Consider the following 25,060-nt stretch of genomic DNA (forward strand, 5'->3'; position numbering starts at 1 on the left):
TTGCAGTTAGGGACAAAGGAATTTGAGACCGCATGGAAAAAGCAGGAAGAGGTGTGTCTATGAGAGTGATGCTGCATTGATAGGGGCCAGAGAAAGGGATTGGAAGTGAGCCAATCAGAATAGATCGAACAGGTCAGGAGGGACATAGGCTGACCTATGTCCGTCGAGTATGTGAAACTTGATACCATTTGAATTGATTTTGCAGAGATCCCTTTGTCTTTTAGTTCAGTCGTTTTCTGGAATGTAAGAAGCTGGATGTCTCTTACATTTCTGTAAGATGATTCAAGCTTGCAAGCTAAATAAATAACTTCTGTTTACGTGCGAATCCGTCTCAACTTTTATTGAGGCCAGACTGACAGAGAAAGAAATTTGGAGATCAACAGTCAGATTAAGAAAGGGCTGAATTAGCCCTTCCATTCGGGGCTGGACACTAAAACCAGGGGTGGTCGTGATTTTGGTTAACAAATGGGTGCAATTCGAGGTGGGTAGTACAATCTCGGATGGGGGAGGCAGATTTGTCATGGTGAGTGGTAAGCTCGAGGGGATGAGGGTAGTTTTGGTCAATGTACATGCCCCAAATTGGGACGATGTGGATTTTATTAAGAGACTGCTGGGGAAGATACCTGACCTGGACTCGCACAGGCTGATTATGGGAGGTGATTTTAACACAGTCCTTGACCCCGGCCTAGATCGGTCGTGTTCAAAAACGGGTAAGGTGGCAAAAGAACTGAAGAGGTTTATGGAGCAAATGGGGGTGCTGATCCATGGAGGGTCAGTCGGCCGACGGGGAAGGAGTTTTCGTTCTATTCATATGTTCCCGAATCGATTTTTTCACATGAACAGGGATTTGCTGGCAGGGGTGACAGGCATAGAATATTCGGCGATTTCTATTTCGGACCATGCTCCACGCTGGGTTGATCTGCAGGTCTGCAAGGAAAGTTTTCAGCGCCCTCAATGGAGGCTAGAGGTCGGTTTGTTGGCAGACGAGGCCGTGTGTGAGAGGGTGAGGAAATGTATACAAAACTACCTGAAGGTCAATGACACAGGGGAAGTCTCATCTGCGGTGCTTTGGGAAGCGCTGAAGGCAGTGGTGAGAGGGGAGCTGGTTGCAGCTGTATAGAACCGTAGTTAGGCCACACTTGGAGTATAGTGTTCAATTCTGGTCGCCACACGACCAGAAGGATGTGGAGGCTTTAGAGAGGGTGCAGAAGAGATTTACCAGAATGTTGCCTGGTATGGAGGGCATTAGCTATAAGGAGCGGTTGAATAAACTCGGTTCGTTCTCACTGGAACGAAGGAGGTTGAGGGGAGACCTGATAGAGGTATACAAAATTATGGGGGGCATAGACAGAGTGGATAGTCAGAGGCTTTTCCCCAGGGTAGAGGGGTCAATTACTAGGGGGCATAGGTTTAAGGTGAGAGGGGCAAGGTTTAGAGTAGATGTACGAGGCAAGTTTTTTACGCAGAGGGTAGTGGGTGCCTGGAACTCGCTACCGGAGGAGGTGGTGGAAGCAGGGACGATAGTGACATTTAAGGGGCATCTTGACAAATACATGAATAGGATGGGAATAGAGGGATATGGACCCAGGAAGTGTAGAAGATTGTAGTTTAGTTGGGCAGCATGGTCGGCACGGGCTTGGAGGGCCGAAGGGCCTGTTCCTGTACTGTACATTTCTTTGTTCTTTGGTCTCAATTTGAGCACATAGGGACAGGACGGACAGGGCAGAAACGGACCGACTGGTAATGGAGATCCTACAGGTAGACAGGAGATATACGGAGACCCCGAGGGCAGAGCTATTAAGGGAATGACGAAGGCTACAGGCTGAGTTTGGGGTGTTGTCCACAGGTAAGGCTGTGGAGCAGCTTAGGAAGGCGAGGGGTGCCATCTATGAGCACGGGGAGAAAGCCAGTAGAAAGCTGGCACAGCAACTGAGGAAGAGGGAGGCGGCCAGGGAAATAGGGAAGGTAGTCGACGGGGGGGGGAGGGGGGGAAACTTGGTAGGAGATCTGGCAGGACTGAACAAGGTGTTCAGGGACTTGTATAGTAAGCTTTACACCTCGGAGCCCCCTGCGGGGCCGGCGGGGATGAGGCGCTTTCTGGATGGACTGACCTTCCCAAAAGTGGGTAGGGGGTTGGTGGACGGGCTGGGGTCCCGATTAGGACCGAAGAAATATTGGAGGGCTTGAGGGCCATGGAATCAAGTAAAGCCCTGGGGCCGGATGGGTATCCGGTGGAGTTTTATAAAAAGTTCTCTGAGATAGTGGGGCCGGTGCTGGTTAGGGTTTTTAACAAGGCAAGAGACAGAGTGGTTTTACCCCCGACGATGTCACAGGCCCCCATCTCCCTGATATTGAAACGGGACAAAGACTCAGAGGCATGTGGGTCCTATAGGCTGATCTCTCTGTTCAATGTAGATGCTAAAATACTGGCCAAGCTCTTGGCGGCTAGGATTGAAGACTGTGTGCCGGACATTATTATGGAAGATCAAACCGGGTTCGTCAAGGGCAGGCAGTTGGTGGCCAACCTAAGAAGGCTGCTGAATGTGATCATGATGCCCCGGAGAGTAGAGAGGCAGAGGTAGTTGTTGCAATGGATGCCGAGAAGGCTTTCGACCGGGTTGAGTGGGACTATTTATGGGAGGTGCTGGGACGATTTGGGTTCGGGGAGGGCTTTATCGACTGGGTTAGACTGCTGTACCAGGCTCCAGAGGCTAGTGTTAGGATGAATAGGACGACGTCTGACTATTTTAGACTGTACCGAGGGACGAGGTGCCCCCTCTCCCCACTGCTGTTTGCGCTAGCAATAGAGCCACTGGCAATTGCCCTGAGAGCTTCTAGAGGCTGGAAGGGGCTGGTACGGGGGGTGGGTTGGAACACAGAGTTTTGTTGTATGCCGACGACCTGCTCTTATACATCACAGAGCCAGTGGCTGGGATGGATGAAATCATGGGAATCCTGAGGCAATTCGGACGGTTCTCAGGGTATAAACTGAACATGGCAAAAAGTGAGTTGTTTGTAGTCTAGGCGAGGGGCCAGGAGGGTCGGCTGAGGGGGCTGCCGTTTAGGTTAGTAGGGGACAGTTTTAGATACTTAGGGATACAGGTGGCGCGGGGCTGAGGCCGGTTGCACAAGTTGAACTTATCTCGGTTGGTGGAGCAAATGAGGGTCGAGTTCCAGAGGTGGGATGCGCTCCCACTGACACTAGCGGGGAGAGTGCAGACGGTTAAAATGATGATCCTCCTGAGATTCCTGTTCGTATTCCATTGTCTCCCCATATTCATTCCGCATTCTTTTTTCAAGCAGGTCAATAAAATGATTATGGGATTTGTGTGGGCGGGAAAGTCCCCGCGGGTGAGGTGATTGATGTTCGAGAGGAACCGAGGGGAAGGGGGACTGGCGCTGCCAAACTTTAGTAATTACTACTGGGTGGCCAACATAGCTATGATAAGGAAATGGATGGTGGGTGCGGGGTCAGTTTGGGGGCGGATGGAAGCTGCTTCGTGCAGGGGCACCAGTTTGGCAGCCCTGGTTACGGCGCCCCTGCCGCTCCCGCCGGCATCGTACTCCCACCAGCCCTATAGTGGTGGCGACCTTGCGGATCTGGGGCCAATGGAGAAGGTATGTGAGGGAAGTGAGAGCATCAGTTTGGTCCCCAATTTGCGACAATCACCGGTTTGCCCTGGGGAATATGGACGGTGGGTTCCGAGCATGGTGGAGGGCTGGGATTGAGAGGATGGGGATCTGTTTTTGGAAGGGAGCTTCCTGATTATGAGGGTACTAGAGGAGAAATTTGGCGAGAGGGAATGATTTCAGATACTTGCAGGTGCAGGACCTATTACGCAGACCGATTCCATCCTTCCCACGCCTGTCACTTGGGGGGGATCCAGGACAGGGTGGTGTCCAGTGGATGGGTGGGGGAGGGGAGGGTCTCAGCACGGTAGCATTGTGGATAGCACAATTGCTTCACAGCTCCAGGGTCCCAGGTTTGATTCCGGCTTGGGTCACTGTCTGTGCAGAGTCTGCACATCCTCCCCGTGTGTGCGTGGGTTTCCTCCGGGTGCTCCGGTTTCCTCCCATAGTCCAAAGATGTGCAGGTTAGGTGGATTGGCCATGATAAATTGCCCTTAGTGTCCAAAATTGTCCTTAGTGTTGGGTGGGGTTACTGGGTTATGGGGGTAGGGTGGAGCTGTTGACCTTGGGTAGGGTGCTCTTTCCAAGAGCCGGTGCAGACTCGATGGGCCAAATGGTCTCCTTCTGCACTGTAAATTCTATGATAATCTATGAAATTTATGGGGGCAGAGGAGTCGCAGACCGTGGAGCTGAAGCTTAAGTGGGAAGAGGAGCTCGGAGGTGAGATAGAAGAGGGCTTATGGGCAGAGGCATTGAGCAGGGTAAAAGCGACCGCAACATGCGCTAGGCTCAGCCTGATTCAATTTAAGGTCGTCCACCGGGCCCACATGACAGTGCCCCGGATGAGTAAATTCTTTGGATTAGAGGACAGGTGCGCCAGATGTTCGGGAGGATCAGCGAACCATGTCCACATGTTCTGGGCATGTCCAAATCTTGGGGTACTGGCAGGGATTGGCGGACGTTATGTCCCAGGTACTGAAAACAAGGGTGGTGATGTGTCCAGAGGTGGCAATTTTGGGGGTTTCGGAGGACCCGGGAGTCCAGGAGGAGAGAGAGGCTGACGTTTTGGCCTTTGCTTCCCTGGTAGCCCAGCGACAAATTCTGCTGGCATGGAGGGACTCAAAGCCCCCGAAGTCGGAGGCCGGGCTATCGGACATGGCGAGCTTTCTCGGTCTGGAGAAAATTAAGATCGCTCTGAGAGCGTCACTGTCAGGGTTCGCCCGGAGGTGGCAACCATCTATCAACTTTTTCGCGGGAAATTAATCGTCGGGGGGGGTGGTTGGGGTAACGTAGATTAGGGGGGTAGTTAGGCGGGTCCTTGTAGGAGGGGAGCTGGTTTTTGCATTATGTTGATTGTTCTTTGCACACTGTTTTGTATTGTTGTTGTTTACTATGCCAAAATGCCTCAATAAAATTGTTTATCAAAATAAAAGGAAGTGGCAGTGGAGATGGGGGATCCATTGGTTGTAATATTCCAAAATTCCCTGGACAAAAAAGAGGTTCCAGTGAATTGGAAAAATGCTAATGTAATGCCCTTATTCAAAAAGGGACGGAGGCAGAATGTAGGAAATTACAGACCAGTTAGTTCAACAACTGTTGTTGGGAAATTGTTCGAATCCATTATTCAGGAAGTAACATCAGGACACTTGGAAAGTCAAAATGCAATCCATCAGAGTCGGCATGGTTTTATGAAGAGCAAATCATGTTTGACTAATTTTCTAGAGTTCTTAGAAGACATCTTGGGGTTTATCATTGACCAGAAACTGAACTGGACTATCTCTATAAATACTGTGGCAAACAGAGAAGGCCAGAGGCTAGGAATTCTGTGGGGAGTAACTTAATTCCTGACTCTCTAACTCCTGTCCACCATCTACAAGGAACAAGTCAGGAGTATGATGGAATACTCTCCACTTGCCTGGATGAGTGCAGCTCTAAGAACACTCGAGGAGCTCAACACTATCCAGGACAAAGCAGCCCACTTGATTGCTTCCCCTTCCACAAACATTCAATTCCTCCACCACCAATGAACTGTGGCAGCAGGCTGCATCATCCTCAAGATGCATGGCATGAACTCAATCGGGCCCCTTAGGCAGCACGTCCCAAACCCATGACCACTACCATCTAGAAACACAAGAGCAGTACATACCTGGGAGGAGTCCTTTAGTTAGGGGGTCCTGTGTGGGGCAGTGCTCCTTTAGTTGGGGGGGTCTCTATGGGGATCCCACTAGTTAGGTGTTTTCTGTGGGTGTCCCTCACGTTAGGGGTCTCTGTGAAGGGGACGGTTCCTTTAGTTAGGGGGTCCCTGTGGGGGTCTCTCTAGTTAGAGGGTCTCTGGGGAAGGGGTCGCTGTGGGGATCCCTCTGGTTAGGGGGTCTCTATAGGAGTTCCTTCAGTTAAGGAGTCCCGGGGAGCAGGGGGTCTCTCTATTAAGGGGGTCCCTGGGGGGGGTGTCTCTCTATTAAGGCGGTCTCTTGTGGGGGTTCCCCCGTTTTGCGGGTCTCGGGTGGGGGGTCTGATAGAGGAGGGGTGGGCAGGTAGTGTATTGTGTGTGGGGGGGTGGAGGGTGAAGGTGGCCTGCAGATTGCCTTTCGGGGCAACTCCCTTAAGGAGTTACCCTCTTGGCCAGGGATTAGGGTGCCGGGCACTCTAAGCTGATGCCAGGTACCAGGTTTCCCATGTTCCCCATGGTGCCAGGTTCCCCATGCCAGGAGTCGGACCCGGATGCCGTGCCCGTGTCGTAGGGCGAGGGGGATCGAGGACCCTGGAAGAGGTAAGTTGGTTGTAGTTTGGGGGGGTGGGGGGGGAGTGATTGGAGAGACTGGAGACCGGGTTGGGGTTGCTAAGGGGAATCAAAAAGTCGGGGTGACCTTTAAAAATGGTGCTCTGATCCGTGAAACCGGGTGAGCTCGTCAGTGCAGGAAATGGTGTAAGTGTGGCCTCGACAGGGCATTCCCTGCCAAGGCCAAAAAAATGGCAAACTTGCAGCGCGGAGAAACACCCCACGAAACGTGCCTGAAATGGGACTCTGTTTTGTCCCGTTGAAACGTGCCCAGAGTTAAAATTTTGAGGCTGTATAAATCTTCATCTGAGCTTTTATTATTTTACTTTTATTATGCAAATTAATCAATTCATTTGAAGTAAAGTCTCTTGGAACTATGGACATAAGTTATGCTTTTGACATAAACAGGCTTTAAGGACTAAAAGAAAGCTCTTTAGAGTCTTTTCCATCAGCATTATTCACACAGTAGGAACACAAATACTATTTTCTTCATTTTTTTATGATCCCCATGACGAAACTGAAAATCAAAATAACCACATTTACTAAAAGACCCATGAATGAAGAAATTGATAACAAGGTTCCACATTTTGTAGTTTTTACTTGAATACGAATCAGAATCAGTACAAATTACACATGAATTAACAGAAAAATGATAGCTTAAATTAAAAAGTAAATTTCACTTTGAATATCAATACAACAAAGATATTGTCTTATCTTATGCAGTTCCACAATCTGCTGTACATTATTCGTGTAGGCTATATCAGAAGCCCCATCTGACAACAGCTTTCGCCTTCAAGTTTCACTGGTACAATTATCATCAGCAAGACACATTTCTACGAACACTTTCTCCTTCGGATCATGCTGGTGTAACTTTCCAGAGTTCTTTTTCAACGAACCAACAAACAACAGCCCAATTCAGGTTTTGTCTACTTCTGGAAAAACACTCAGGTTTTTATTCACACAGCTTTCCAGGGGAGGGGAACCTATGTAAGGAGTCAGAGAAGGAGGGAGCAAGGACAAAAACGAAAGGTAGAAAGGGGAATAAGAAAAGTGAAAGGCAGAGAAACCAAGGACAAAATTCAAACAGGGCTGTAGCGAAAAATATTTGGAACAAGACAAACAATGTTAGAAAGACATGTGCCTATGTTCTATGTGCCTTAATGCGCGAAGCATTTGCAGTAAAGTGGATGAATTAAGTGCACAGATAGATGTAAATGGATATGATATAATTGGGATTACGGAGACATGATTGCAGGGTGACCAGGGATGGCAACTGAATGTCCCAGGGTATTCAGTATTTGGGAAGCACAGGCAAAACGGAAAAGTTTGTGGAGTAGCATTGCTGATTAAAGTGGAAAATAACACAATAGTGAGATAGGATATTAGCTCTGACAATGTGGAGTCTGTATGGGTAGAGTTGAGAAATACCAAGGGCAAAAATCACTAGTGGGCGCCATATGTAGACCCCCAAACTGCAGTGGTGATGTTGGGAATGGCATTAAACAAGAAATTAGAGATGCATGTGATAAAAGAATATCTGTGATCATGGTGATTTTAATCTGCACATAGATTGGCCAAATCAAATTAACCACAGTAACGTTGAGGAGGAGTTCCTGGGGTGTATACAGGATGGTTTTCTTGATCAATATGTGGAGGAACCAACTAGAGCAGGCCATCCAAGACTGGGTACTGTGTAATGAGAAGAAATTCATTGCCAGTCTGGCTGTGCGAGACCCTTTGGGGATCAGCGACCATAACATGATAGAATTTTTTATCAAGATGGAGGCGAAGTAGTTGATTCGGAGGCTAGGGTGCTGAATGTTAATAACGGAAACTGTGAAGATATGAGGCGTGTGTTGGCCTTGATAGATTGGGGAGAGGTACGTAAAAGGATGACAGTGGATAATGTCGTGTGAGAGTACTTTAAGAAATGGGTGTTTATAAATAGGTGTGTATATAAATATCTGTAGTGAGAGTACCTTCAAGAAATGGGTGTTTATTACTGCAGTGATGTCAGAGAGTTAGTGGAGCTGGGTTGTCTGTCAGCCTTTTACTTTCGTTTTAGGCTGTTTGCTGCAGGGTGTGTTTTAGTTTCGTTTTCAGAGCTGGATAGCTGCAGTCACAGCCAGAAGAGTTATAGGTCTCTCTAGTCTAAAAACTGTAAATCGATCCTTTGGTGATTTAAAACTAATAACTGCTCTCAGTAGTGACTTTAACCTGATGTGCTTCTGTTAAAGGTTTTGTTTTTAAGTCTTATGGATGTTAAAAGGAAAGCTTAAAGGATTACTTAGCGTTGTGGTCTTTGGGGGTTGTATTTGAATTAGTGGTTGCTAAGATGTTCACTATGTTTTAAAAAGGTTAACTTGAGTTCAAAGAATAAACATTGTTTTGCTTTAAAAAATACTTTTCCATTCCTGCTGTACCATACCTGTAGAGTGGGCCATGTGCTCCCCATACCACAATCTATTAAACGTTGTGGGTCAGGTAAACTCCATGATACACTTTGGGGTTCTCTAAACCTTGGCCCATAACAATAGGCAATGGCAAACATTCAAGGAACGCATAGAGGAACTGCAACAATTGTTTATTCCTGTCTGGCACAAAAGCAAAATGGATAAGAAGGCCAATCCATGGCTTAGAAAGGAAATTAGAGATAATATCCGATCCAAGGAAGAAGCATTCAGATTGGCCAAGAAAAATAATCTGTTTGAGGAATGGAGCAGTTCAGATTTTAGCAAAAAAGTACCAAGGGATTGATTAAGATGGGGAAAATACAGTACGAAAGTAAACTTGCAGGGAACGTAAAGACTGACACTAAGTTTCTTTAGGTATGTGAAGAGAAAGAGTTTGGTGAAGATCAAATGTCGGTCCCCTACAGACAGCAACAGGGGAATATATAATAGGGGACAAAGAAATGGCTGAGCAACTGAATACATACTTTCGTTCTGCCTTCATAAAAGTGGACACAAATCAGATAGCAGAAATGTTGGAGAATGCAAGATTTAGTGAGAGAGAACAATTGAGGGAGACCAATATTAGTAGAGAAATGGTGTTGGGGAAATTGATGGGATTGAAGACTTCTAAATCCCCAGGGCCTGATAATCTACATCCCAGAGTACTTAAGGAGGTGGCTCTAGAAATAGTGGATGCATTGGTGGTCATCTTCCAGGATTCTATAAACTCTGGAGCAGTCCCAGCAGATTGGAGGGTAGCTAATGTCACCCCAATATTCAAAAAGGGAGGTAGAGAGAAATCACGGAATTATAGACCAGTAAGCCTAACGTCGATAGTAGGGAACATTCTCAAATCCATTATCAAGGGCTTTATAGCGGACCATGTAGAAAACAGTGGTAGGATCAGACAGAGTCAGCATGGATTTATGAAAGGGAAATCATGCTTGACAAATCTATTTGAATTCTTTGAAGATGTAACCAGTAAAGTTGACAAGGGGGAGCCAGTCGATGTGGTATATTTGGACTTCAGAAAGCGTTTGACAAAATCCCGCATAAGAGATTATTGTGCAAGATTAAAGCGCATGGAATTGGGGGAAGTGTATTGAGATGGACAGAAAACTGGTTGGAAGAAAGGAAACAAACAGTAGGAATTAATGGGTCCTTTTCAAGTTGGCAGGCAGTAACTAGTGTGGTGCCACAGGGAGCGGTGCTGGGACCCCAGCTATTCACAATATATATTCATGATTTGGACGAGGGAACAAAATGTTTGCAGATGATACCAAGTTGGGTGGGAGGGTGAAATGTGACGAGGATGCAGAGATCCTTCAGCATAATCTGGACAGGTTGGACGCATGGGCAACTCAATGGCAGATGCAGAATAATTTGGATAAATGTGAGGTTATTCACTCTGGAAACAAAAACAGGAAGGCAGATTACTATCTGAATGGCTGTAAATTGGGAGAAAGGAGTGTGCAGCGTGATCTGGGTGTCCTTGTGCACCAGTCACTGAAGGTAAGCATGCCGGTGCAGCAGGCGGTAAAGAAGGCCAATGGTATGTGTTGTTGCAATTATACAGGGTCTTGGTGAGGCCACACCTGGAATGTTGTGTGCAGTTTTGGTCTCCTTTTCTGAGGAAGTATGCTCTTGAGGGTGTGCAGTGAAGGTTTACCAGGCTGATTCCGGGGATGGCGTGTTGGCGTATGAGGAGCGATTGACTAGGTTGGTAATGTTTTCGCTGAGTTCAGATGAATGAGGGGGAATTCTCATAGAGACTTAAAGAATTCTAACAGGACTAGGGGCTGGTTTAGCAAAGGGCTAAGTAGCTGGGTTTTAAAGCACGCCAAGGCAGGCCAGCAGCACGGTTCAATTCCTGTACCAGCCTCCCTGCACAGGTGCCGGAATGCGACTAGGGGCTTTTCACAGTAACTTCATTTGAAGCCTACTTGTGACAATAAGCGATTTTCATTTAATTTCAGGACTAGATGGGGTGGATGCAGGGAGGATGTTCCTGATGGTGGGTGCATCCAGCACCTGGGGTCACAATCTCAGGATTCGGAGTTTACCATTTAGGACAGAGATGAGGAGACATTTCTTCACCCAATGAGTGGTGAGTGATGTATTAGGCAGGTAGGTTCGATGTGGACTGCACTCGATGCAGGGAAGCTAGAAACAGACGTTTAACACTGGAGAAGATCCAACACTGTTTTATTCAACAATAGAACTGATATACATATTCAGCTGTGGGTCAACATATACTGAACTGACTGGAGACCTTTTAGTAGCCTGACCAGACTTACTAGCTACCGCATGGTGTCTGCACTGTGCTAGCTCGTGGACTCTGATTGTCTCAGTGGCTGGGTTCCGAGAGAGCGGGAAACCTAGTGCCCTCTGTTTTATAGTGGTAGTGTCCTGTCTGGTGATTGGCTGCATGTGTTGTGTGCTTACTGGTCATCCTGTGTGTCAATCACTGCCTGTCTGCATCTCATTATATACATGAGTGGATATTATGACAGTGAGCCTGTGGAACTCATTACCACAGGAAGTCGTTGAGGCTAAAACATTGAATACATTCGAGAGGCGGCTAGGTATAGCACTTGGGGAGAATAGGTTCAAGGGTTATGGGGAGAAAGCAGGATTGCGCTATTGAGTTGGACGCTCAGCCATGTTAGTGATGAATGGCGGAGCAGGCTCGAAGGGCCAAATGGCCTCCTCCTATCTTCTCCATTTCTATGTTAGACCTTTTCAACAAACTCACACTACCTCCTGCCTGCTTTCCTGCCAAACATAAAAACTGGCCTCTTCCTGAGAGTGAGTTGATGCTTCTTCTCACTAGAATTCTGTTCTCTTTCTGAATTTGGCGACTTTCTCTTTGTGTCTGCATCAATGCACTGATTGCCTTCACCCTCCAGCTGCTCTGCTTGTAACTCTCCTTTGTGTCTGGCCACATGGCTTATTTATGTCTTAATTGACTTCCTGTGGGTACTACTGCCAGTTAAAGGGTTATGTCAGTTTACATGGATCAGTATTTATTTATTTTTTTAAATTACAATTGAACCCTTTACAATTGATACAAACTCTTAAAAGTCCTGTTCAACATTCTTTAAAAAAATTGTCGACAGCACAAATATTACACCTTTTCCTTCTGTACCGCTTTCAGGTCAAAGGTCATCAAAAGTTTAGCCATGTTCTGTGTTGTGAAAGATGTACTTATCTCTAGATCAAGTAAGCATAAAAAGATCTATCAAAATAACCTATATTACTGAACACATTATAATTTAAAAATATATAGCATGGTAATATGTGTGGAAAGCCAGTAGCAGTCCTTATTTTCTTGAGTGAAGGATTGTTTATTTACATGGAAAGCTTGACCAGGGCCTGAATTCTCCGGTCGTTGCTATTCACTTTTCCCGCTAGCAGTGCACCCCAGTCTGTGGGTTACCTGGCGGCATGGGGTGGTTGCAATGGGAAATTCCATTGACAAGGGCGGGAAGATAGAATCCCGTCGCTAGCGAATGGTGCACCACTGAGAAACTCCCGGCTGGGGGACCGGAGAATCCCGCCCAGGCTATCTTCTTTGAAATACAACACCACACACATAATTGGCTAGATGAATGGCAGACCAGCTTTGAGGATCTACTGAGTGCCGCTCTGTGGTTATCACTTGGAAACCTGTTGCAAAGCCATACATACATCTGTTCTTCTCAACCAGAGGTCCTGCGTTAATGAGATGGGCAGAGCCACAAGCTGTGCTAAATCTGTAATCTTTGGTAGCATTAATTCCTGGCCCCTTCATTATTGTGCCAGTGAAATATTTGTACTTCCTTTGAAGTGAACAGCTTTGGCCAATGATCTGAAGTCCACTTCTTATTCCTTATTAACCATCGCCATTGTGGAGCATTCCTCAACATTTAGGTGTTCACAGTGCAGAAACCTTTTAAAAGTAAGAATTATTCACATAATGCTGAAGACGGCCTTGTTATTGATTTTCTTATGCCCTGACTTCAGAGAACATAGAACAATACAGCGCAGTACAGGCCCTTCGGCCCACGATGTTGCACCGAAACAAAAGCCATCTAACCTACACTATGCCATTATCATCCATATGTTTATCCAATAAACTTTTAAATGCCCTCAATGTTGGCGAGTTCACTACTGTTGCAGGTAGGGCATTCCACGGCCTCACTACTCTTTGCGTAAAGAACCTACCTCTGACCTCTGTCCTATATCTATTACCCCTCAGTTTAAAGTTATGTCCCCTCGTGCCAGCCATTTCCATCCGCGGGAGAAGGCTCTCACTGTCCACCCTATCTAACCCCCTGATCATTTTGTAAGACTCTATTAAGTCTCCTCTTAACCTTCTTCTCTCCAACGAAAACAACCTCAAGTCCATCAGCCTTTCCTCATAAGATTTTCCCTCCGTACCAGGCAACATCCTGGTAAATCTCCTCTGCACCCGCTCCAAAGCCTCCACGTCCTTCCTATAATGCGGTGACCAGAACTGTACGCAATACTCCAAATGCGGCCGTACCAGAGTTCTGTACAGCTGCAACATGACCTCCCGACTCCGGAACTCAATCCCTCTACCAATAAAGGCCAACACTCCATGGGCCTTCTTCACAACCCTATCAACCTGGGTGGCAACTTTCAGGGATCTATGTACATGGACACCTAGATCCCTCTGCTCATCCACGCTTTCAAGAACTTTACCATTAGCCAAATATTCCGCATTCCTGTTATTCCTTCCAAAGTGAATCACCTCACACTTCTCTACATTAAACTCCATTTGCCACCTCTCAGCCCAGCTCTGCAGCTTATCTATATCCCTCTGTAACCTGCTACATCCTTCCACACTATCGACAACACCACCGATTTTAGTATCGTCTGCAAATTTACTCACCCACTCTTCTGCGCCTTCCTCTAGGTCATTGATAAAAATGACAAACAGCAACGGCCCCAGAACAGATCCTTGTGGTACTCCACTTGTGACTGTACTCCATTCTGAACATTTCCCATCAACCACCACCCTCTGTCTTTCAGCTAGCCAATTTCTGATCCACATCTCTAAATCACCCTCAATCCCCAGCCTCCGTATTTTCTGCAATAGCCTACCGTGGGGAACCTTATCAAACGCTTTGCTGAAATCCATATACACCATATCAACTGCTCTACCCTCATCTACCTGTTCAGTCACCTTCTCAAAGAACTCAATAAGGTTTGTGAGGCATGACCTACCCTTCACAAAGCCATGCTGACTATCCCTGATCATATTATTCCTATCTAGATGATTCTAAATCTTGTCTCTTATAATCCCCTCCAAGACTTTACCCACTACAGACGTGAGGCTCACCGGTCTATAGTTGCCGGGGTTGTCTCTGCTCCCCTTTTTGAACAAAGGGACCACATTTGCTGTCCTCCAGTCGTCTGGCACTATTCCTGTAGCCAATGATGACATAAAAATCAAAGCCAAAGGTCCAGCAATCTCTTCCCTGGCCTCCCAGAGAATCCTAGGATAAATCCCATCAGGTCCCGGGGACTTATCTATTTTCAGCCTGTCCAGAATTGCCAACACCTCTTCCCTACGTACCTCAATGCCATCTATTCTATTAGCCTGGGGCTCAGCATTCTCCTCCACAACATTATCTTTTTCCTGAGTGAATACTGACGAAAAATATTCATTTAGTATCTCGCCTATCTCTTCAGACTCCACACACAATTTCCCATCCCTGTCCTTGACTGGTCCTACTCTTTCCCTAGTCATTCGCTTATTCCTGACATACCTATAGAAAGCTTTTGGGTTTTCCTTGATCCTTCCTGCCAAATACTTCTCATGTCCCCTCCTTGCTCGTCTTAGCTCTCTCTTTAGATCCTTCCTCGCTACCTTGTAACTATCCATCGCCCCAACTGAAACTTCACACCTCATCTTCACATAGGCCTCCTTCTTCCTCTTAACAAGAGATTCCACTTCCTTGGTAAACCACGGTTCCCTCGCTCGACGCCTTCCTCCCTGCCTGACCGGTACATACTTATCAAGAACACGCAGTAGCTGATCCTTGAACAAGCCCCACTTATCCAGTGTGCCCAACACTTGCAGCCTACTTCTCCACCTTGTCCCCTCCAAGTCACGTCTAATGGCATCATAATTGCCCTTCCCCCAGCTATAACTCTTGCCCTGCGGTGTATACTTATCCCTTTCCATCATTAACGTAAACGTCACCGAATTGTGGTCACTGTCCCCAAAGTGCTCTCCTACCTCCAAATCCAACACCTGGCCTGGTTCATTACCCAAAACCAAATCCAACGTGGCCTCGCCTCTTGTTGGCCTGTCAACATATTGTTTCAGGAAACCCTCCTGCACACACTGTACAAAAAACGACCCATCTATTGTACTCGAACTATATCTTTTCCAGTCAATATTTGGAAAGTTAAAGTCTCCCATAATAACTACCCTGTTACTTTCGCTCTTATCCAGAATCATCTTCGCCATCCTTTCCTCTACATCCCTAGAACTATTAGGAGGCCTATAAAAAACGCCCAACAGGGTGACCTCTCCTTTCCTGTTTCTAACTTCAGCCCATACTACCTCGGAAGAAGAGTCCCCATCTAGCATCCTCTCCGCCACCGTAATACTGCTCTTGACTAGCAGCGCCACACCTCCCCCTCTTTTGCCTCCTTCTCTGAGCTTACTAAAACACCTAAACCCCGGAACCTGCAACATCCATTCCTGTCCCTGCTCTATCCATGTCTCCGAAATGGCCACAACATCGAAGTCCCAGGTACCAACCCATGCTGCCAGTTCCCCTACCTTGTTTCGTATACTCCTGGCATTGAAGTAGACACACTTCAAACCACCTACCTGAACACTGGCCTCCTCCTGCGACGTGAAATCTGTGCTCCTGACCTCTATACTCTCATTCTCCCTTACCCTAAAACTACAATCCAGGTTCCCATGCCCCTGCTGCATTAGTTTAAACCCCCCCCCCCCCAAAGAGCACTAACAAATCTCCCCCCCAGGATATTTGTGCCCCTCAGGTTCAGATGTAGACCATTCTGTCTATAGAGGTCCCACCTTCCCCAGAAAGAGCCCCAGTTATCCAGAAATCTGAATCCCTCCCGCCTGCACCATCCCTGTAGCCACGTGTTTAAATGCTCTCTCTCCCTATTCCTCATCTCACTATCACGTGGCACGGGCAACAACCCAGAGATAACAACTCTGTTTGTTCTAGTTCTGAGCTTCCATCCTAGCTCCCTGAAAGCCTGCCTGACATCCTTGTCCCCTTTCCTACCTATGTCGTTAGTGCCAATGTGGACCACGACTTGGGGCTGCTCCCCCTCCCCCCTAAGGACCCGGAAAACATGATCCGAGACATCACGTACCCTTGCACCTGGGAGGCAACATACCAAACGTGAGTCTCTCACGCTCCTACAAAATCTCCTATCTGTGCCCCTGACTATAGAGTCCCCAATTACTAATGCTCTGCTCCTCTCCCCCCTTCCCTTCTGAGCAACAGGGACAGACTCCGTGCCAGAGGCCCGTACCCCATGGCTTACCCCTGATAAGTCCCCCCCCCCCCCCCACAAGTATCCAAAGCGGTATACTTGTTTCTCAGGGGAACGACCGCAGGGGATCCCTGCACTGACTGCTTTTTCCCAGCCCCTCTTACAGTTACCCACCTATCTCCAATCTTTGGTGTAACTAATTCCCTGAAGCTGCTATCTATGACCCCTTCTGCCTCCCGAATGATCCGAAGTTCTTCCAACTCCAGCTCCAGTTCCCTAACTCGGTCTTGGAGGAGCTGGAGATGGCAGCACTTCCTGCAGGTAAAATCAGCAGGGACACTAACTGCATCCCTCACCTCAAACATCCTGCAGGAGGAACATTGCACTCCCTTCCCTGCCATTCCTCTAACTTTCTACCAAGATCTGGCTAACAACTAAATTAAATTTTTTATAAAAAATAATAATAATATAATAAAATATGGTACTTACCTCAGACCAATGGGTTTTATTATTAGGTTAGAGGAGGAGGGCGGGTGGGAGACACTACACGTGTAGTGTCTCGGGTTTCCTCTCCACCAGAATTTATTGGTGAGGGTCTTCCCAGACGTCCGCGGGTCGACTTCCTGTTCCCGCCTAAAACAGCTCCTGCTGAAATTGACTAACCAGCCAGCTCCACTCCCGCCGAAATCGACTGGCCTGCCCCTGCAAAGACAAGTGCTTTTAAAGGACAGACTTACCTCCCAGCAGCCACTTCCGCACTGCTCCCGCTGAAACTGACTCACCAGCTGTTCTCCCGCCGAAATCGACTGGCCTGCCCCTGCAAAGACAAGTGCTTTTAAAGGACAGACTTACCTCCCAGCAGCCACTTCCGCACTGCTCCGGCTGAAACTGACTCACCAGCTTTTCTCCCGCCGAAATCGACTGGCCTGCCCCTGCAAAGACAAGTGCTTTTAAAGGACAGACTTACCTCCCAGCAGCCACTTCCGCACTGCTCCCGCTGAAACTGACTCACCAGCTGTTCTCCCGCCGAAATCGACTTCATTCTACCAATGCTTTTATTTATTTAAACCCGAAGGTTTTCTGGTAAATTCTTACATTAATATTCTGTTTCACAGTTTAGTATCTTACTAACCATTGGTTGCATCCTTAAAACGTTCCTTCTCAAGACGGCTGTTTGGCTCAGTATCCAAGAAACCGTCTAAAACCTGGAATTTAAAGCAATAGCTAGGTTTTATCTGCTCCACATTTACAAGAGCAAGTAACAAGCTAGAGAAATCAACACATAGGGAAGAAAGGAATCAAAGGTTATGCTAATATGATTATCTAGATAGGCGTTAGAGAAAGCTCATGGAATCAAATGGACTCAATGGCATGTTTCAATGCAGTATATCGTATAAAGGAAAGAACTAATGTGCATTTATATGCTACACATTATATCTGCTACACAAATATCAAACATGCCTACCGCTCTATCGTCCGCCCACACTTTGGCAAATCTGACCACAAGGCTGTGCTCCTGCTCCCGGCTTATAAGCAAAAACTGAAGCAGGAGAATCCGTCAAAGAAAGTAATGCATTGTTGGTCTAAGGAATCGGATGACCTCCTATGGGACTGCTTAGAGTCAGTGGCTCTGACACCCATCATCATGAAGTGCTTCGAAAGGTTAGTCATGGCACGAATCAACTCCAACCTCCCGGATTGCCTTGATCCACTACAGTTCGCCTAATGCTGCAACAGGTCCACAGCAGACACCATCTCCAAGGCCCTGCACTCTACCCTGGAATACCTAGATAACAAAGACACCTATGTCAGACTCCTATTTATCGACTACAGCTCAGCCTTCAACACCATCATTCCTACGAAACTCATCACCAAACTCCGTGGCCTTGGCCTCGGCTCCTCCCACTGCGACTGCATCCTGAACTTTCTAACCCACAGGCCATAGTCGGTAAGGATAGGCAACAACACTCCTCCACGATCATCCTCAACACCGGTGCCCCACAGGGCTCTGTCCTCAGACCCCTACTATACTCCTTATACACCTATGATTGTGTGGCCAAATTCCCCTCCAACTCGATTTTCAAATTTGCTGATGACACCACAGTAGTGGGTCGGATTTCAAACAATGACGAGACAGAATACAGGAATGAGATAGAGAATCTGGTGAACTGGTGCAACGACAATAATCTCCCTCAATATCAACAAAACGAAGGAGATTGCCATCGACTTCAGGAAGTGTAGTGGACAACATGCCCCTGTCTACATCAATGGGAACGAAGTAGAAAGGGTCGAGAGCTTCAAGTTTTTGGGTGTCCAGATCACCAACAACCTGTCCTGGTCCCCCCATGCCGACACGATAGTTAATAAAGCCCACCAACGACTCTACTTTCTCAGAAGACTAAGGAAATTTGCCATGTCACCTACGACTCTCACCAACTTCTACAGAAGCACCATAGAAAGCATTCTTTCTGGTTGTATCACAGCTTGATATGGATCCTGCTCTGCCCAAAACTGCAGGAAATTAGAAAAGGTTGTGAATGTAGCCCAATCCATCAGGCAAACCAGCCTCCCATCCATCGACTCTGTCTACAATTCCCGCTGCCTCAGAAAGGCAGCCAGCATAATTAAGGACCCCAAGCACCCGGACATACTCTCTTCCACCTTCTTCCGTCAGGAAAAAGAGACCAAAGTTTGAGGTCAACTGACTCAAGAACAGCTTCTCCCCTACTGCCATCAGACTTTTGAATGGAACTCCCTTGTATTAAGTTGATCTTTTCTCTACACCTTGCTATAACTGTAACATTATATTCTGCAGTCTCTCCTTCCAACCCTATGTAGGGTATGAATTGTTTGTACAGCATGCAAGAAACAATACTTTTCACTGTATACTAATACATGTGACAATAAATCAAATCAAAAATTATATTGTTCCTTTCATAACTGCTGAACAGCCCAAAGTTCTTCATGAAGTGTGGTCAGTTTTGTGATGTATTGAATGTGACAGCCACATCAAGCACAGTAATTAGTTAAATGACCAGCTAAACTATTTTACTGAAATTGGCTGAGATAAATATTGACTCAGAGTAATTTCTCTGCTTCAAATATTTGCATGGGATATTGTACATCCATTTCAGATGCTCTGCCCATCTCTCTATTGTGCCTCAGTTTAAATGCTTCATCTGAACAACAGCACCTCTAACAGAGGAGCATTCGCTCAGTACTGTACTGAGGTATCGTCCTGGTTATGAGCTTAAGTCTCTGGAATGGGACTTGAAGCCAAACATCAAGGTGAGAATGCGACCACAGAGCCAGGGCTGACATCCCAAGTAAGATGTAGGTTGCAAATGGGAGTGTGCTTTGGACTAATAGTAATGCCCAGATTACAATGAGCATCTAAAAACACATTGAAGCTGATATAAACTGGCTAGATTCTGACTCCTTTGGTTATATATGCATATACGTAACAAGGTCAACCTCAATGTTCACATTGAACATTTCAGCTCCCATCAAAACTTGGTTAATACTGTGGCGATTAAATGTTGTGCTAATTTGGCTAGTGACAGTGAGGAGTGTCTTTAATGCGTTTCGCTCAAATTGCAAATTAATTGCAATATAAATAATGCAGAAAACTTCGTACTCCCACTGGTCAATTGGATGTGTTATAATGTTGCAAAGCTGCACTCTTGAAATTAAGATCATACTGTTTGATTCTTGCACCTTGGGCATTAATGTTTAGTTGACATTTCATAGATGCAGTAAAGATGGACTATCATGCACGCAGAGTACAGACCAATTATAGCCCTTTAACAGTCAATTGTGCTCCTTTTCGTAAGATAATTTTTTGCAGCTAACCGCCCCCCAACCGCCATCACCACCACACACACACACACACACACACACAGACGATTTAGTTTAGGAAGCGGCCGATAGCTGCCCTCATTGCTCGAGTCAAAGAGGGCAGAGTAGAACATACATGTCTTCGATCCAAAATCATATCATTTGTTGCTTGGGTCAGGATAGTAACTTGATTCCAGGTCTCTGCTTGTTGAAGATGGATTAACTCAGGGTAATTTTCCATTAGTACACATACCTCCCTCATAAATTGCCACAACTGATATTGAGAACATCCCTACTGGTAGCTGTGGCCTTATAATGTGCCTAAACATCTTGTGTCAGGACTGTTTATATTTAGTGATGTTTAATGTCAGTGTAACAATAATGGACTCTTTCTGTATTAAATTCACTTTCATCATTAGAATCTCCATTGATTGACTTTACTTCATTGTGAAACAATAACAATTATCAATGTTCATTCCTTTTGGCAGTGCTGATTAATTGGGTTTACAAAAGGAAATGTGTGTTTCTTTTAAGATGTAATAATTTCTTAATGAAACTCTCATGTGCAGGCACTCAGACATGAACTAATGGAAAAGGAGCAGACAATCATAACTGCACTGGATTCTGCTCGATTATTCCTTGCAGATCAGCCCATAGAAGGGCCTGAGGAACCTCGGCGCCATCTTCATGTTAAAACAGGTTAGTGAATTAATTCTTCCGTAGCGAAATGAAACACTTTGCTGAAAAGCACTTGGCCTTTTATTATTTTTATTTGATTAAAAATAAATTAATGATGAACTGTAGAATGAAAAGTAATGCAAGGGCTCAGATCTATTTAGTATTGTTATTAAAATCTCTTGTTGCAGTGGGTAGCAAAACTGCTGAATGGAAGATTCTATGACATAATTGACATAGAATTGTCACATGTACTGTTATGGGTGCAATTAATTTTTTTCCACTTAGTGATCCTAGTAAATTTTGATTTTTCTGGATAATCCATTTAAGGGAATCTTGAAATATGCTTTGGCATTTTCACAGCTAATTACGCAGCTTTACCTTGAATGTGGTCTTACTTACCACGGTCATAAAAAAATTTGTATAGTGTCTTACCATGTTTTGAAGATGTATTCATGTATTTTATTTGCGAGGGACAGTCTTGGGTACCACCAGACTTCCTTAAGCCCTCCCAAAGCCACTTTATGTTAGCCTAGGTAATGAAACTGGGCAGATTAACTGACTTTTGGGAAGGGAAGAGTAGTCAACGAATCCCATTCTGACTTGACATCTCTACAGCATCAATCTTGGCTAATAATTAAATCTGGCAACTACCCCTTACCACCCCTGCCCCACTCCATTTTCTTAAACCAGAATCCTGAGCTTCCATATCACTGATGTGGCTGAAACCTGTCAACCCGATACATAGCATATAATGGCCCATTACTAAATCAACGCCTTCCACTCAACATTTGTTTCTGATCTTTGGCCATTCTGGTTACTATTTAAAATTTATTTGAATATTCATATTTTGTGATTATCCTGTACTTATAAAATGCATGTCCATAGAATTCCTGCATGCAGAAGGAGGCTATTTGGCCCATCGTGTCTGCACTGACCTCCCGAAAGATCATTTTACATAGACCCTATCCCTGTAACCCCGCTCGTTAATCAAGGCCAATCCGCATAATCTGCACATCTTTGGACTGTGAGAGGAATACAAAGCACCCGTAGGAAACCCACTTCATATACAAGGGCTGTTTAGCACAGGGCTAAATCGCTGGTTTTGAAAGCAGACCAAGGCAGGCCAGCAGCACGGTTCGATTCCCGAAACAGCCTCCCCGAACAGGCGCCGGGATGTGGCGAGTAGGGGCTTTCCACAGTAACTTTTGAAGCCTGCTTGTGACAATAAGCGATTTTCATTTTCATTTTATTTCATTTTCATGTACATTCCACATAAACAATCACCCAAAGCCGGAATCGAACCCGGGTCACTGGCATTTTGAGGCAGCAGTGCTAACCACTGTGCCACCCAGCATGGCTCAGTTGATAGCAATGTCCTATTTGAGTCAGAAGGTCAAAGGTTTAAGCCTCATTTCAACACGGAACCTCGGTTGTCACTCCAGTGTTGACAGAATTTTAGATTGTTAGAGGTGTTCTCTTTCAGGTGAAAACTCAAGGTCCTGTTGGTTCAGATAGACATTGAAGATCTCATACATGGGCAGCACCGGGGCGCAGTTGATTAGCCCTGCTGCCTCACGGCGCCGAGGCCCCAGGTTCAATCCCGGCTCTGGGTCATTGTCTGTGTGGAATTTGCACATTCTCCCCGTGTTTACATGGGTCTCACCCCCACAACCCAAAGCTGTGCAGGCTAGGTGAATTGGCCACGCTAAATTGCCCTTTAATTGGAAAAAATGAATTGGGTACTCTAAATTTTTTTTTTTTTAAAAATACATAAGCCTTCTTCCAAAATTATTCCTCAATCATAGCCACTAAAAACAGATTAATCACTCAGGGCGGCACGGTCGCCCAGTGGTTAGCACTGTTGCTTCACAGTGCTAGGGTCACAGGTTCGATTCCCAGCTTGGGTCACTGTCTGTGCGGAGCCTGCACGTTCTCCCTGCGTCTGCATGGGTTTCCTCCGGGTGCTCCGGGTTCCTTCCCCAAGTCCTGAAAGTTGTGCTTAGGTGAATTGGACATCCTGAATTCTCCCTCTGTGTACGCAAACAGGTGCTGGAATGTGGCGACTAGGGGATTTTCACAGTAACTTAATTGCAGTGTTAATGTAAGCCTACATGTGACAATAAAGATTGTTATATTATATTAATCTTGCTGTTGTTTATGGAACATGACTTGCAAATTGCCTGCAGTATTTGCATTCATACGGTGACAAACTTCCAAAATACAATTAATTAATTGCAAAGAGCTTGGGACATCTTGAGGACAAAGGGTGTTTCATAAATGCAGTTCCACCATTATCTCCAGCAGCCTGATGTTTCTCAAGTGGAACTGTTCTATGAAAAACAGTGCATGGTACATTTATTACAAGCTGTGCAGCAAGTGTACACTCATACTTCCTAAGCAGATTAATTAATGACTGCATTTTCACAATAATGAGTCTCATTTTCAGTAGCTAAGACCTGGCTCACAATCTAGTTTCAACACCAGCTTGACCTCTGCACTGTAAAGAACTTTGCCATCTCTATACGTTATCTTGCCTATACTTGTTGGTGGATGATATTTGTGTAGAAATATATCTGCGGTATATTTCTAAAGTATTTACTTGAACATTGTACATCTCTTTGTGTTGTTGAGATCTTAACACATCAGTGATCAATGTGGTCATGCCAATAAAGTGGCCATTCAGTACATTGGTGCTTAGGCTATTAACTTCTCTGGGCAAAGAAGATTTTGAGTTGAAAACAGAAAATAATGGACAATCTCAGCAGGTCTGACAGCTTCTATGGAGACACAAGGGAGCTAACGTTTTGAGTCTGGATGACTCTGAGAGTGTTGAGTTCAGTACAGGTTATGATCCTCCTGCGCTGGTAATTGAACTTTGGAGAAAGTGAAAAGCAATGAGGTTGATACACTTGGTGACAATATGTACCCCCACCAAGAAATTCCTGGCTGACAGTTATATTTTGAAATGGGTTTAAATTTGTGCTGGTAACTTGAGTGTTAAAGCTTTTGTTTTGTAACAAAAAAAAAAGAGTCTGGATGACTTGACAGCCACGTAAGTGCTTGTGAAATGTACTCCCTCTGTGTACCCGAACAGGCGCCATAATGTGGCGACTGGGGACTTTTCACAGCAACTTGAAATGGAAATCGCTTATTGTCACAAGTAGGCTTCAAATGAAGTTACTGTGAAAAGCCCCGACTCACCACATTCCGGTGCCTGTTCGGGGAGGCTGGTACGGCAATTGAACCGTGCTGCTGGCCTGCTTTGGTCTGCTTTAAAAGCCAGCTAATGCAGTGTTGATGTAAGCCAACTTGTGACAATAAAGATTATCATTATTATTTAAAAATTGTTGAACAAATGCAAAATAATAGTAAGTTGTTTAATGCAGGGTCCTTCTGAACTTGATCCAGAAGTTTACATGGCATATAATGTAGGACAATGTGGGATGTGAATGCACTATTGCCAAGTTTGCGGTTGACACAAACATCGGTGGGAAGGCAAGTGGTAAGGATGACACAAAGTATCTACAGAGGGATTATAGACAGGTTAGGTGAATGGGCAAAAACTTGGCAGATGGAATATAATCTTGGAAAATGTGAAGCTATGCACTTTTTGAAGAATAAAGGAGCTGAATATTTAAATGGAGAAAGACTGCAGAAAGCTACAGCACAAAGGGATTTGGGGTCCCACATGCATAAATCACAAAAAAACAACATGCAAGTTCAGCAGGCCATAGGGAAGGCAAATGGAATGTTGGTCTAATTTTAAAGGGAACGGAGTATAAAAATAAGGAAGTCCGGCTAAAACTATACAAGGCACTAGTTAGAACTCACCTGAAATACTGTGAACAGGTTTGGTCCCCTTATCTAAGATGTACTGGCACTGGAGGCAGTCCATAGAAGGTTCATCAGGTTAAGGTTCATGAGATTTCCACACTGAATTTACTGTACTGATTGAAAAGGAGAATGTTTTTTTCACTTGCTACGACCTTTCTGGAGGTGCAAGATTTATCCTTGTGTGATTTGCATCAATTAGGCAAAACTAGGTTAATTGCTTTAGCAGAAGAGTTAAAATTGAAAGCAAGGGCAGCACGGTGGCGCTGTGGGATAGCCCTGCAGTCTCACGGCGCCGACGTCCCAGGTTCGATCCTGGCTCTGGGTCACTGTCTGTGTGGAGTTTGCACATTCT

General features: G+C 45.7%; 1 protein-coding gene across 5 annotated transcripts in view; it reads left to right on the forward strand.

The window, feature by feature from the left end:
- utrn (utrophin) overlaps positions 1-25,060 on the forward strand; it is a 770,758-nt gene that overhangs the window by 575,831 nt on the left and 169,867 nt on the right. For all 5 annotated transcript variants that reach the window (XM_072507465.1, XM_072507476.1, XM_072507484.1 and 2 more), the window contains one exon: positions 20,766-20,895. In XM_072507465.1, coding sequence (XP_072363566.1) covers positions 20,766-20,895 — 130 coding nt within the window. The remainder of the gene's footprint in view (positions 1-20,765; positions 20,896-25,060) is intronic.

The sequence above is a fragment of the Scyliorhinus torazame genome, chromosome 1 (assembly GCF_047496885.1).
Source record: "Scyliorhinus torazame isolate Kashiwa2021f chromosome 1, sScyTor2.1, whole genome shotgun sequence".
In the NCBI taxonomy this organism is placed as follows: Eukaryota; Metazoa; Chordata; class Chondrichthyes; order Carcharhiniformes; family Scyliorhinidae; genus Scyliorhinus; species Scyliorhinus torazame.